The 13,236-nt window shown below is 45.4% G+C and overlaps 1 protein-coding gene across 3 annotated transcripts in view; it reads right to left on the bottom strand.

Annotated features, from left to right (window-relative positions):
- The window catches only part of Ccdc38 (coiled-coil domain containing 38), a 43,739-nt gene that overhangs the window by 19,883 nt on the left and 10,620 nt on the right, over positions 1-13,236 (bottom strand). For 2 of the 3 annotated variants that reach the window (XM_006513628.4, NM_175488.6), the window contains exons 5-7: positions 8,862-8,926; positions 1,551-1,714; positions 1,160-1,240 (exon numbers count right to left, since the gene is read on the bottom strand). In XM_006513628.4, the coding sequence (XP_006513691.1) occupies positions 1,160-1,240; positions 1,551-1,714; positions 8,862-8,926 (310 nt within the window). Of the gene's footprint in view, positions 1-1,159; positions 1,241-1,550; positions 1,715-8,861; positions 8,927-9,416; positions 9,565-13,236 lie in introns of those variants that run through there. The other variant, NM_001359749.1, reaches the window with a different exon arrangement.

Below are 13,236 nucleotides of genomic sequence, written 5' to 3'. Positions count from 1 at the left end.
TTGCAGGAGTAGCGACAAAATAACTTTATGGCCGGGGGTTGGCGCAATATGAGGAGCTGTATTAAAGGGCTGCAGTGTTAGGAAGGATGAGAGCCAGCTGCTCTAGATGGACCTGGTAGTGTGCACCTGTGACCTTCCCAGCTAGTTGGGAAGCTAAGGCCAGATGCTTAAGGTTTGCCTGCACTACAGAGTAAGTTCAAACCCAGCCTGGGTGACATAACAGAGCACTATCTATACATTCAAAGTAAGGGCTGGAGAGATGGCTCAGTGATTTAGCGAAATGGCTGTTCTTCCTGAGTTCGATTCCCAGCACCCACATTAGCGCACAGCCATCTGTCGTGGAGTCTGATTCCCTCTTCTGGTGTGCATGAAAACAGAGTATCCTTATACATAATGTAAATAAATATTTAAAAAAATTAAAAGTGAAAATGTTGGGGATGTAACCCAAGAATTTCATTATAGTAGGAAGTGTGGGAGGAAGTTTTCTGTCTTGAAGCATCTTCAACCTTAAGACTTTTAGATAGAAGAAGCTACTACAGCCAGAATCTATTTGAAACTTGTATTTTGCATTATGAACTCAGTGCCCCACAGTGGTTGCGAGTGCCTTTTGTACACTGAAAATCATTCAACTGAGTTCCCTTGGACACAGGAGCAGCATACAGGTTTGGAGGAGGGGTAACTGATGATGTCATAACAGGAACTCATTCCTCGGCCCTGTGATTTTTCTCAGGATAGACCATTTTAACAGTGACGTGAGATTCTGCTAAGGGGTTTAAATACAAGAACGGCCAATGATGAATGTAAGGTGACCATCAAATGCATCCCCGTTGAGATGCGTAAATGTGGGGCTATGGGGCTCATACAGGGAATAAAAAGGAGGCACATGGGGAAAAAGTAAAACCCCCGTTTGACTCCTAACAAGGTTTTGCTTCTTTTCAATCGCCTCCTCTGCTTCTGAATCTACAAGTCAGAGAGCCTTCCCAGAAAGAGGCTTAAGCTCCGGTGTCTAGGCAGGCACAGTTGATAGACAGGTTACTGGTTTTAAAGCCGTTCACAGTGAGGCTCCAGGTTGCTAAAGTTATTCCCACTTGGCTTTGGTGGGCATAAAAGTCATAATGGGATGTGGGGGATTGTCATAGGAAAGGCAGCACCCCCTCACCTCTTTATTGATTGAACTTCCATGCTTGCTTTCTTGAGCTCTGATGTCATTTGGAGCTTGTTTATTGTTTCTTGTGCTGCCCTAAAAAGGAACACCGATCAGTGAGTTAGTTTGGTTTTTCCAAGAAACTAAAACAAGCAAACAAAGACTTGGGGGGAAAGGTATGGCCATTAACATTCTTATTCTTATTCTTTTTTTTTTTTTTTTAGTATGGAATAGTTTATTTAGGGAATGGGGAGGGAAGTTGAGGAAGGAGAGAGAGAGAGAGAGAGAGAGAGAGAGAGAGAGAGAGAGAGAGAGAGAATATGTTGACCATGAACATGTGAAGAGAGAGAGGGTAGGGGAATGTGGAGAGAAGGGACAGAGAGGAAGAGGTAAGAGCGATACTAACATTTTGAGAGCATCTACAGATCTCTGGTCATTTTCTCGTAGGAATTCTTCAAAGGACAATGCGTCATCTTGGAGCTTTTTCTCAGCTTTTTTGAGTTGATTTTCTTTAATGGCTATGAGTCTTTCAAACCTTTTGATTGTCTTTTTCTTGGTTGACACTGTATACTGGGAGCATCGAAAACAAGAAAGGGTCAAGAGCATTCCATGGCAAGGTACCTGGAGGTTTCAAGGGAACCCCACAGAGGGAGTGAGCCCTACATCAGGGGATCACTTGGGTCGGAAGTAATAACACCCATAGAGCCGGGCCTGCATCTCCCTGAGGTTGCTCTGAGAACACTCAGCAGGGAAGGTAAGCCCTTCTCTCACTAGCTTTCCTGAAAAGACCTTGTGCTCTTCTAAAAATGGCTGCTCCCTACCAATCAAAAATCAAACCAAACCAAAACAAACAAACAAAAAAACAGGTGCTCTTCAAAAAATAGGTCTGTCTGTCTGTTACCCATTGATGCACCCTGGTTTTCTTTTTCTCTTTTCTGTTTGTATGTATATTTATTCTACATTTAAAGTATCTTGGACCTCAGAGGATGGTTCAGACTTTAAGAATGAGTACTAACTCTAGCTCAGAATCTGAGTTCAGTTTCCAGCAACCTTGGTGGTTCACAGCTGCCTGTAATTCCAGCTCTGGAAAGATTCAAAGCCTCAGCCTCTGTTGTGCATCCGAACTAACACACCCTTGATTTAAGTAATGCACTCTGGTTTTCTGAACACAAAGAAACCAGACTATCTGTAGCTATCAAGCCTCCAATCTTCTCCTCTAATAGAAGTCAGTTTCAACTCTGGGTGCAGTAATGGATTTCTCCGGGCTTGCCTGAGGGTGTGGGTTTATTTAACCAAACCCAGGGAGATCTGTTTAGATCCTCAAGTGTGATTTTGACAACTGTATATATATATATATATATATATTTAGCACAGCATATGAGATATGAGACCACATGGCTCTGTTTCTCTGCCTCGCCCTGTGTGTATGTATGTCTATAGGGTTGCTTCTACAGTAGCAGTTTTCTGTATGACTTCCTTTAAAGGCCCCAACTAGACACACACCATGCTAGAAAATAAAAGCCCAGTGCCAGAAATGCACTACTCTTTTTGAGTTGCTGACCTCCAAACATTTTTTGGCTATTGACATCGCTGTTGGCTACCCTCCGAAACTCGACCTCAGACCTTGTGCTTGTTAGGTTTTTTTTGTCAACTTGTTACAAGCTAAAACCATCAGAAAGGAGGGAATCTCAACTGGAAAAAAAAAAAAAAACCGCCTCCATAAGATTGGCTTGTTGGAAAGTTTATAAGACCAATTAATTGAAGTGGGCGGGTCTAGCTGACTGTGGGTGGAGCCATCTGACCGTGGGCGGAGCCATCTGGCTGTGAGTGGTTGCTACCCTTGGGGTAAGTGGTCCTAGATGGTCAAAGAAAACATGCTGAGCAAACCGAGGGGAGCAAGCCAGGAAGCAGCACCCCTACATGACTTCTGCTTCAGTTCTTGTCTCCAGATTCCTGCCTTGCTTGAGTTTCCATCCTAACTTCCCTCAGTGCTCAGTGATGGACCGATACCTGGAAGGGTAAGATGAAATAAACCCCTTTCCTTTCTTTTGGTCATGGAATTTTATCACAGCACTAGAAACCTAACTGAGACAATGTACTGCTGAAGACACCACATATGGAGTCATAGATCATGGAGGAAGGAAGGTGACACTGCTGACCCGGAAGCTTCATCCCCACCATATAGCTGCGAACCGGCAGAGAGGAATCATCACTTTCACCCAACTGGGAACTCCATGAGCTACAATAATGACTGGCCTCACTGGTACAATAATAGCAACCACTTACTAATCAGACCTAAGGCCTGCTCCACAGGGTAGAACCCATCATGATCCAAAGCAACTTGGGGAAGAAAGGGCTTATTCCACTCACAGTTCCATACAACAGTTTGTCATCAAAAGCAGTGCAGGCGGGAACTCAAGCAGGACAGGAACCTGGAGTCAGACGCTAATGCAGACACCATGGAAGAAGGCTGCTTAGAGACTTACTCAGCCTGCTTTCTTATAATACCCAGGACTACCAGCTCAATGGTAGTCCCACCCACCACAGGCTGGGTCCTCCCTAATCACTAATAAAGAAAATGTTCCCACAGACTTGACTACAGCTAGACCTTTAGGAAGCCTTTAAAAAAAAAAAAAAAAACTAAATCCCCCCACCCCCAACTCTTAGCTTATGTCAGGTTAACATAAAGGCAGACAGAACAACCCCTAATGGCATATTGCTGCACCCACTGACGGCTCCTTACAGTAGATCGTGATAAACACGAAGACTCACAATTGGCTAGCAAGCTGAGAATAGAGACCTAAAACGGAACAATGTGTATCACATCGGTCTCCCCGAGGCTTGGGGATCATTGTGGAAGAGCGCAGAGAAACTTTGTTAAGAGCCAGAGCTGTGAACGATGCTAAGAAAACCATGTTTTCCGGACACCACAGGAAAATCTCACATAGCAGAGGAGAGATTGGTGTCTGATAACTGCTGGAAGAGGGACAGTTAGTTTTCTTTAGTGGTGTATAAGTATGCGGTGGACAGATGGGAGAGAAAGAACGTTATGAAGACAGGCAGAACTGGAGCCGAGCCGTGAGGGTGGAGAGGAACAGCCTGATGTGAATAACCTGCCCTGCCACCTGAGGCCATGGTCAAGTCCCGGCCCGGTGCAGCGACTGAGGGCCATGTCTCCGTCCATGGCCATGCAGCAGCGGGGGGCCTGTGTAGAATCTATGACTCATATTACCACCAAAGGTCATGTGGACAGATGTCCCTGGTCTGGGCTGCCTCCTGGGACAGTGTTGATGTTCAAGGGCGGTGCAGAATTGGCCCCGCCCCTCACTGGCTGTGACACGCCTCCTAACCCCCAGTCTGCCAGTAGGGAGAGCTGGACCTGGGGTCCTGAGAGTGGGTTAGCTGGCCCCACCCCTCGCCCCTACAGCACTCAGGAGAGTGAGTCCTCTCCTAAGCAGCACAGTAGAGCTGGCCCTGGTGGAAGTGGACATTGGTGAGCTGGCCCCAGGGGAGAGAGAGGGGAAGGGGCTGGCCCTAACACTTAGGGGCTGCAGCTGCAGTATTGAGTGAGGTAGCCAGGGTAGTGCTGGAGAGCACCTTATTGGTGAGAGTGTAGGAGGGCTGGCAGACTGACAGGCTCAGCTACCACCCAGGCCCAGATCCCGGGTTTGAGTTGGCCTATCCCAACATGAACTCCATCGATGAACTGCTGGAGCATGTGAAAGGACTGGTCATGCAGAATCAGGGCTGCAGGATCTCCACGACCCGCAGGACATCAGAGAGGGGTCCCGGGGAGGATCCAGCAATGAGAGTGTAGCAGAAGCCCGCGGCCTCAAGAGTCAGACCTATGACTCACTGCAATAAACATTTGCAAGAAAAGATGTGTGAACAAGGGTATACCGAGAGACACACTGCAGTTCCCACGATGAGCTTTTCCTTTTGGTTTGAGATATTTATATTTTTGTTTTCTTGGGAGATGGGGGAGGTTGCAAGGGCACAGGGTGGGTACCGAGGAATAAGGAGATGAGCGGGATTGGGCTGCATGATGTGAAATTCACAAACAATAAATAAAACGGTTTTTAAAATAACGTATTTAAATAAATACATTACTAGTAAAGAAAAGACAGTGGGTGGGTAAGAAGGTGAGGGTTGGTCTGGAATGAGTTGGCATGTGTGTGAAATTATCAAAGGATAGGAATGATATTATTAAAAAGAACAAATTTTGGATCTAGACGAGTGCTCTTTCTGTATTGGTTGAGATGATTATACGGCTTTTCGTTTCTAATCTGTTGATGTGTGCTATGCCTATCCATTTTCAAATGTTAAGCTGCTTTCACATGCTTAGAATAAGCCCCAATTAGCCATAATAGATTATCCTTTTTGTGTATTATCTTATTTGATTTGTTGAAATTTGTTTGGAACGCTTGCCTCTCAAGTGCTTCTTATTCTTTAAAGATTTATTATAGTTAGTTAGTTAGTTGGTGTACTGGTTAGTTTTGTGTCAACTTGACACAGCTGGAGTTATCACAGAGAAAGGAGCTTCAGTTGAGGAAATGCCTCCATGAGATCCAACTGTAAGGCATTTTCTCAATTAGTGATCAAGGGGGAAAGGCCCTTGTGTGTGGGACCATCTCTGGGCTGGTAGTCTTGGGTTCTATAAGAGAGCAGGCTGAGCAAGCCAGGTGAGGCAAGCCAGTAAGGAACATCCCTCCATGGCCTCTGCATCAGCTCCTGCTTTCTGACCTGCTTGAGTTCCAGTCCTGACTTCCTTGGTGATGAACAGCAGTATGGAAGTGTAAGCCGAATAAACCCTTTCCTCCCCAACTTGCTTCTTGGTCATGATGTTTGTGCAGGAATAGAAACCCTGACTAAAACTGTTGGTTAGTTAGTTAGTATAGCCATCTCTCAGCTATCCTCAGTTAGGCAGGAACACGAGGTCAGAGGACAACTTATAAAAGTCAGTTCTCAGGGCTGGAGAGATGGCTCAGTGGTTAAGAGCACTGACTGCTCTTCTGAAGGTCCTGAGTTCAAATCCCAGCAACCACATGGTGGCTCACAACCATCCATAATGAGATCTGATGCCCTCTTCTGGTGCATCTGTAGATATAACAATAAGTAAATCTTAAAAAAAAAAAAAAAAAAAGTCAGTTCTCTCCTTCCACCACGTTGGTTCCAGATATTGAACTCATGTATTAAGGCTTGGAGCCATGTGCCTTTACCCACTAAGCCATCTCATAGGGTCCTGTGCTTTCTTTTCTTCTAAAGCCTGTATGTTCTTCAGAGATCAGGACAATATTAGTGTTAATGAGTTATGTAAAATTAGAATGGTTTTTTGTTAAAATGTCTGGTACAATTAACCATTGAGTGTGGATTTTTCTTTCTTTCTTTTGCCTACAAGTTCAGTTTGTACAGCAATATGAAGCTATTATGTGCTTTTTCTTCTTGGATAAGCTTCGATAGTTTGTAGCTCTCCAGAAATCTGTCCCGTCCATGTTGAATTATTGGCATAAAAAAAAATCGTTCATAGTATTAAACTCACAATACATTAACATTTACATTTTCAGTGAGGATTTTACATCCCACAAATAAAACTTTGAAAAAGGGAAGGGGAGGGGAGCCCGGGGGGGGAGGGGGGAGGGGAGCCGGGGGGGGGAGGGAGTGAACGAAACAAAGCAGGGTGCGATGAGACCAAGTCAGTTTAAAAAATTAAGTTATTCAAGTTGCAGAATGTGAGGGACTCATCCCAAGTCTCGCCGCTGACACCACTGGCAAATCTGACCGGCTCCCCCAAACAGCTTCAGGTTCCTGGGTCTTACAAAACTCCTGGGTACAGATTATTACAAGGAAAGGAAACACTAAAGTCAGCCGGAAGAAGAGTCCCATGAGGCAGGGTTTAGAGCAGTGGTTCTCCACCTTCCTAAAGCTTCAACCCTGTCATCCAGTTCCTCACACTGCGGTGACCCCCAACCATAAAGTTATTACCTTGTTACTTCACAACTGCAATTTTGCTACTGCTACGAATCGTAATGTAAATGACCGGATATGCAGGCTCTCTGATAGGCCACACCCAAAGGGGGTCGGTTGAGGCCCACATGTTGAGAACCGCTGGTTTAGAGGCTCTCCAGGTGCAAAGTTTCTGGGACTCCCTCCCCGTGGGGTCAGCCCGTGGTTCCATGCCTGCATCTGTAACAACAAACACTCAGTATAGCCATGTACGGAATCAACTGAGAGTCTCAGGCTGCAATTTCCAAGGAAGCTTCATTCTGTAGACACGATTAATTGACTGACATCTCTTCAGTCCCTTGACCCCTCTCTGTAGGACCCCCAAACTGCCATATTGTTGGTTTTTCTGACAAGGCCATCCTACGGCTGGCAGGTGTGGTCAGCCTCACCTTGTATGACATATGTCATCTTTTAGAAGACAAAGCCAGAGCCCGGCACTGTTTGGGCAAGGTCAGTTTTTCTCCAGATATGGTTTTAGTGATAAATTGACTTCATTATATCACTTAGGATGTGTTATCAACCTGCTTGGGGAGGAGGGGGGGACTGGAAAAATACCAGAGCAGAGAACGAGGCACATTTACTCCAAATGTATTCAAATCCCTGAGAATCTGCCCAAGACCCACCTTCTCCTAGCCAAGGCATTAGTTACATCAGCAAGGTTTCACGGTGAAGGCCAAAATCACACCCAGAAACTAATAATATTAGCAAGCAAAGGCATGGGGTTCTATTCACAACTGTATGGTGTAGTTTATCGGAGGTCTTTCTTGTTGCTTGCAGCTAGCCTCGAGGGCGATCATTAACTTTGGCCTGTATGCCAAAATGTGTGCTGTGAGATTAGGAAAGAGCAAATACCCTTTCATTGACTTGCTAGCACTCAAGACCCCAACAGAAACAGACTGTCTTTAAATGATTTGGACTTGACAACAGAGGCATAAACAACAGTCAATTGATTCTCTTTGTAATTGCTCTCAGAGGGTTGCATGCACAGTGTCTCTATCTATGGTAAATTAATATGCACACAAGGATAATAAGTAACATACAGTCATATGGCCCGGAGACAAGATGAGACCTTCGATCATTTTATAAGATGTGTTAAGATCTTCCCTGGTTGGCTGTACTGTGTGTTCATAGGTGACACAGGAATGGTGTCACAGTCCGACTCCATGGGGAGGGACCTCCAGCAGCCTTGCTCTGGAGTGCTTCTAAACTCCCGCCTCATGGGGCTGTTTGGGCTGACTTGAATGATTCCTTTCCTTGTAACAAAGCCTTTTCTCTCTGGTCTGACTGGTTATAGAGAGAATGGGAAGAATCTAGACTGTTCTGACTCCCACCACAAGTCAACCAGAATGTTAGTAAAAATCTGAATCAAGTTTGGCTTATCAAGGGCTGTTGAGGCTGCTGCAGACATAATTGGGAAATATTGGGATCTCGGGGGCCTGACTGACGTCATCCTCTATAAATCAAACTGCTTCTCAGGCTACTGGTATAGGTTATGTGAATGTACATCTTCCAGAGGGAGGGAATTTCATAATGGCTTGGCACATAGTAAGTACTCAATAAATCTTGATCAAGTGAAGAAACACAGGAATGGGCCCCTCAGTTCAGGCAATAGACCCGAGGGCTTTCAGGGAAAAATCGAACGCCAAGGCAAGGACCTGACAATACTATGCAACAAGTCTTCTGGCTGACAGGAGAAAGAAATTGCTTTTAATACCTCAAGTAGAAATCTGTCTCTTTGGTCGTTAATAAACTCGTGGACCGTCCTCTTTCTGTCTGCACCTGAAGAAAACATTGAAATAGACGGATGTTTAGTAGGCTAGCTTTCAAAGAATAAGCATTATCACACACACACACACACACACACACACACACACACACACACACACACACACACACACTGTGAATCCAGACTTAGCAACAGAGCTTTGCCCTCCAGTAAAGTAACTAGTTCAGAAAGGATGGCAGTTTTAACCAGACAGGGAACTGACTAGGAATTCCAAAAACATCCGGGTTTTCTTCATTTTGGAAAACGCTAGTCATTCTGTGTGAAGCCGACAGAGTGTGGTACAGAGTACAGCCTCTCGCTAACCATGTAAAGAGAAATGAAGAACTACTTCCTAAACAAGCAGAGGGCCTGTGCTGCGCCGGGAGGCTCAAGTCTCCCCATAGATGCACGGGGTTTCTGCCTCTAACTAGCAGGGAGAGAGAGAAAGACCCTCGCTCTCTCCGTGCCTCAGTTTCCCCATCTGTGTGAAGGCTGCTCTCTCACCCATAGCTCATGGCTGACGACACACTAGTCATGGGACAGATGTGGAACTATGTGACTGCCAAGGAGCCTCAAGAGCCCTTAGCTGCAGCCCCTGTGATGTCCCGGAGAGGGGTTGCAACTTTCGCTGAGACCCATACGGGAAGGCGGCAAACCTGATAAGGGACTGAGAATTTAAACCTCTGGGAGAGGAAGCCACCGCCACCACAATGTAGCTTATTATTATGAAAGCATAAGGTAGCCCACGTAGGAGCATTCCTCTACTTCACAATGGTGCTCAGAGAAGGAAATGAGGCCGTAGAAAATAAAACACACAGTCGTTTCTCATATCACTACTAGCTGCTGCTGTTCAAGCAATACACTTGGGATGGCTCATTCCTTTTTACGATCAATCACGAAAAGCCACAGTAATTGTTATAATCATTAACAAAATATTCATTGCGAGGGGACCTCGAAGTCAGGCAGGCTTTGACTTGAAGTCTGCCTTTGCTTAGAGATGTGAGATGACTCCGCGTCCTCGAGCCATTTCCTTCTGCGAAAGAGGAGTTAAAGACATCTCACCGCATTTTGTTGCAGATCAAATATAACACACCCAAGTGATGATCGCTTAGAAACAGCTACAGTTTTAATACTTTAAAAACTGCACAAACTGGAAATCACTAACATTCAAAACAGTGTATCCTGAAGCTCAGCCACTTCAACATCGTTGATATATTTTAGATCTTGCCTGTTGATACCCCTCCTTAGCTTTCCCCTACGAGGATGCTCTGAAAAGCAATAAAACATCTTGGACTCGTTGATCTCTCAGCATCACTGTGTAGCTTTATCAGAAAGTTTAAACAATAATGTTGGTACCATCGTTACCTCCAACAAACCTACAATTCCTTAACACCATCTTCTGTCCAGCCTGAGTTTTCACAATTGTCTTCCCAAACCCCTCTATCCCATCACTTGGGCGTGTTATATTTGATCTGCAACAACATGCGGTGAGATGTCTTTAACTCCTCTTCGCAGAAGGAAATGGCTCGAGGACGCGGAGTCATCTCACATCTCTAAGCAAAGGCAGACTTCAAGTCAAAGCCTGCCTGACTTCGAGGTTTTGAAGCATGGTGAGACATGTCTAGGCGGACAGAGCCTGCATCACAGCCAATTCAGAGTTATTAATGTGTTTGTGTTTGTTTTTGTTTTTCCAGGCAAGGTTTTTTTCTGCATAGCCCTGGCTGTCCTGGAACTCACTCTGTAGACCAAGCTGGCCTCAGACTCAAGAGATCCACTTGCCTCTGCCTCCCGAGTGCTGGGATCGAAGGCGTGTGCTACCACTGCCGGCCCTTTTTTTGGTTTTAGTAGGATCTCCTGTAACCCCTGCTGACTTCAAACTTGTTCTAGAGCAGAGGATGACCTTGAACTCTGCTCCCTGAGTTCTGGCACTGCAGGAGTGCCCCTCCACATCTGGTTTAGAGGTGTTTCCTCTAACAGGAAAGCCAAAGTCTCACTGTCACTGGGTACAGAATGAGCAGGTGTAAGAAACCAATCTGCCACTGGCATTGAGGTATCGGTAAATTTCCTCTGATGGTGACCTAGCCGGTCACCACTAGTGCAAAGACAGAAATACAGGAGTCGAGACTCCCCAAGTGGGATGACTGGATTATTTTACATACACACACATATATGTTATATATATTAATATATATACAAATATGTGCTATATAAAATGTATTTCTCAATCAGAATTCATAAAGGCTGTAAGGCTGAGAAAAAGTGATTTCACTCCAGTCAGTTGCTGATTTGAGATGCAATTCAAGGGAGATGCCTTTAAGTGAAAATTCCATATCGCTTTTCTGTGCAACCTGCCACATTGTTGAGAGAGCCTCAGATGATCATAAAAGTTGGACTCTTCCCTCTGGAGGAGCCTGTCCGATGGCATTCAGTCTTAAGAGGCCAGAACTGTTCCATTCCACAGCAAACAGCACAGAGGAGGGCTGCAAACCTGCCAAGCTGTGCTTTCTAGTTACCTGAGGACTGCTAGGGTAACAAGGATTGTCACCTCTTTTGCAAGGAACTGTAAACATGTCACTTGCCGCTTTACATGTTCTCGATGGCCCAAGACTCAACACGGAGGCACAAGATGGAACCCAGGGATCTCTGAGACCTGGTGCTGTCGCTGAGCCCTAACTATTGCCTGCCATTTACTGCTCTTCAGTCACGTATGCATCTGCAAGACAGTCTAAATCAATTAACGTTGCTTCCTCTTTTTAAGAGATGCTTTTTGGGGTCTGGAAAGTTGGCTCAGCGATTAAGAGCCCTTGTTACTTTTTCAGGTGATCCACGTTCAGTTCCCAACACCCACCTGGCATCTCAAAACTGACTGTTAATCTCAGTTCCCAGGGGATTTGACACACTTATATACATGAGGGCAAAAGACTCATATGCACAAAATAGTAAAACAAATAAACCCAAGAGTTTTTTTTATAAAAAAATTTATTTATTTTTATTGTATGTGTAAAGTGTTTTTCCCTTGCGTGTACGTCTGAGCATCACATATCTGCTTTGTTCCAGAAGTGGACAGAAGAGGGTTCCTGATCCTTTAGAGCAGGAGTCACAGGTAGTGGTGAGCCTCCATGTGGGTGCTAGGAACAGACCCTGAAGTTTCTGGGAGAGCAGCAATTGCCTTTGCTGGCTGAGCTATCTAGCCAACCCATCTTTTTCTTAAGATGGATTCATTTATTTTTATGCAGATGAACATCTTGCCTGCATTCATGCCCATGCCTGTGTGCCTGGTGCCTGAGGAAGTCACCTCAGGTGGTGATCCACTGTTGAGGATGCTGGGACCCAACCCCTGGTCTTCTGCAAGAGTCGCAAAGGGCTCTTGACTAAGCCGTCTCTCCAGCCTCATGGCTTGCTTTCTCTATGGGAGCTGCTGACCTCAAAGTCCCATTTCTTGTGAGCCATTCTGGCCTTGTTTAGCTGCAAAGGACTTCCATGTGTAGGTGCTTCTTGACCTGTGATGCACAGGAAGTGCTTATGACATTTCTGATGACCAGGTCAATAAACCAGGCTCATTTTTGCAATGATAGAAAGGTTGTTCACCCCATCAGCTTCCTGATGCTGTATGCCTGAGTCCTGTTTTGAACCACCAAAGCTCCTCCGACCTTAGGAAGTGTCTATATCTCCATACCTCAAATAGTACAGCTAGCTAGGGCTATCGCTTTCATGTAACTCGGCTTTGACAAAGTCAACACTGTTACTTGGCATTGACTTTCTTCCTTCCCAAAGGCAGGTGAAGTAAGGATCTTCTTGGAAAAATGTCTTCTTAAGCCACTTTCTTTTTGTTCTCGAGTCTATGGCAAAGAGCTTACCTGCCACATTGTAACAGGCCCCAGAACTTAACATGAATGACACCATGTTAGAGGTACCATTCTGACCTTGAAACCCAGCACGCAGGCCAAAATGGGAACAGAGACCTAGTCCATAGTTCTAGAAAAGTCCACAAATAAAAAGTCCCTAGCTATTTTTGGCTTTTATATTTCTGTGTCTTGCTTACTGAAGTGTGCCAACCAGGATATTGTGTGTGTGGGGGGGGTGGGGGTGGGTGGGTGTGGGTGTGTGCGCGCGCGCAAGCGTGTGTTATTTTGCCTTTTACATGAAAGACAAGTGGCTGTGAGACTTGGGGCCTCATGATTTGGGCAAGTTCCCCATGTAGCCACTGTCCAGCAATAAAGACTTTCCTTTTGACTTGAAGAATGTCTGTGTTGGCCTGACAGTGGTGGCATATGTCTTGAATCTCAACAGAGGCAGAGGCAGAGGCAGGTAGATCTCTGAGTTC

Source organism: Mus musculus, chromosome 10 (genome assembly GCF_000001635.26).
Source record: "Mus musculus strain C57BL/6J chromosome 10, GRCm38.p6 C57BL/6J".
NCBI lineage: Eukaryota > Metazoa > Chordata > Mammalia > Rodentia > Muridae > Mus > Mus musculus.
The sequence above is the reverse complement of the archived record's forward strand: the minus strand, read 5'-3'. Positions and strand labels throughout refer to the sequence as shown.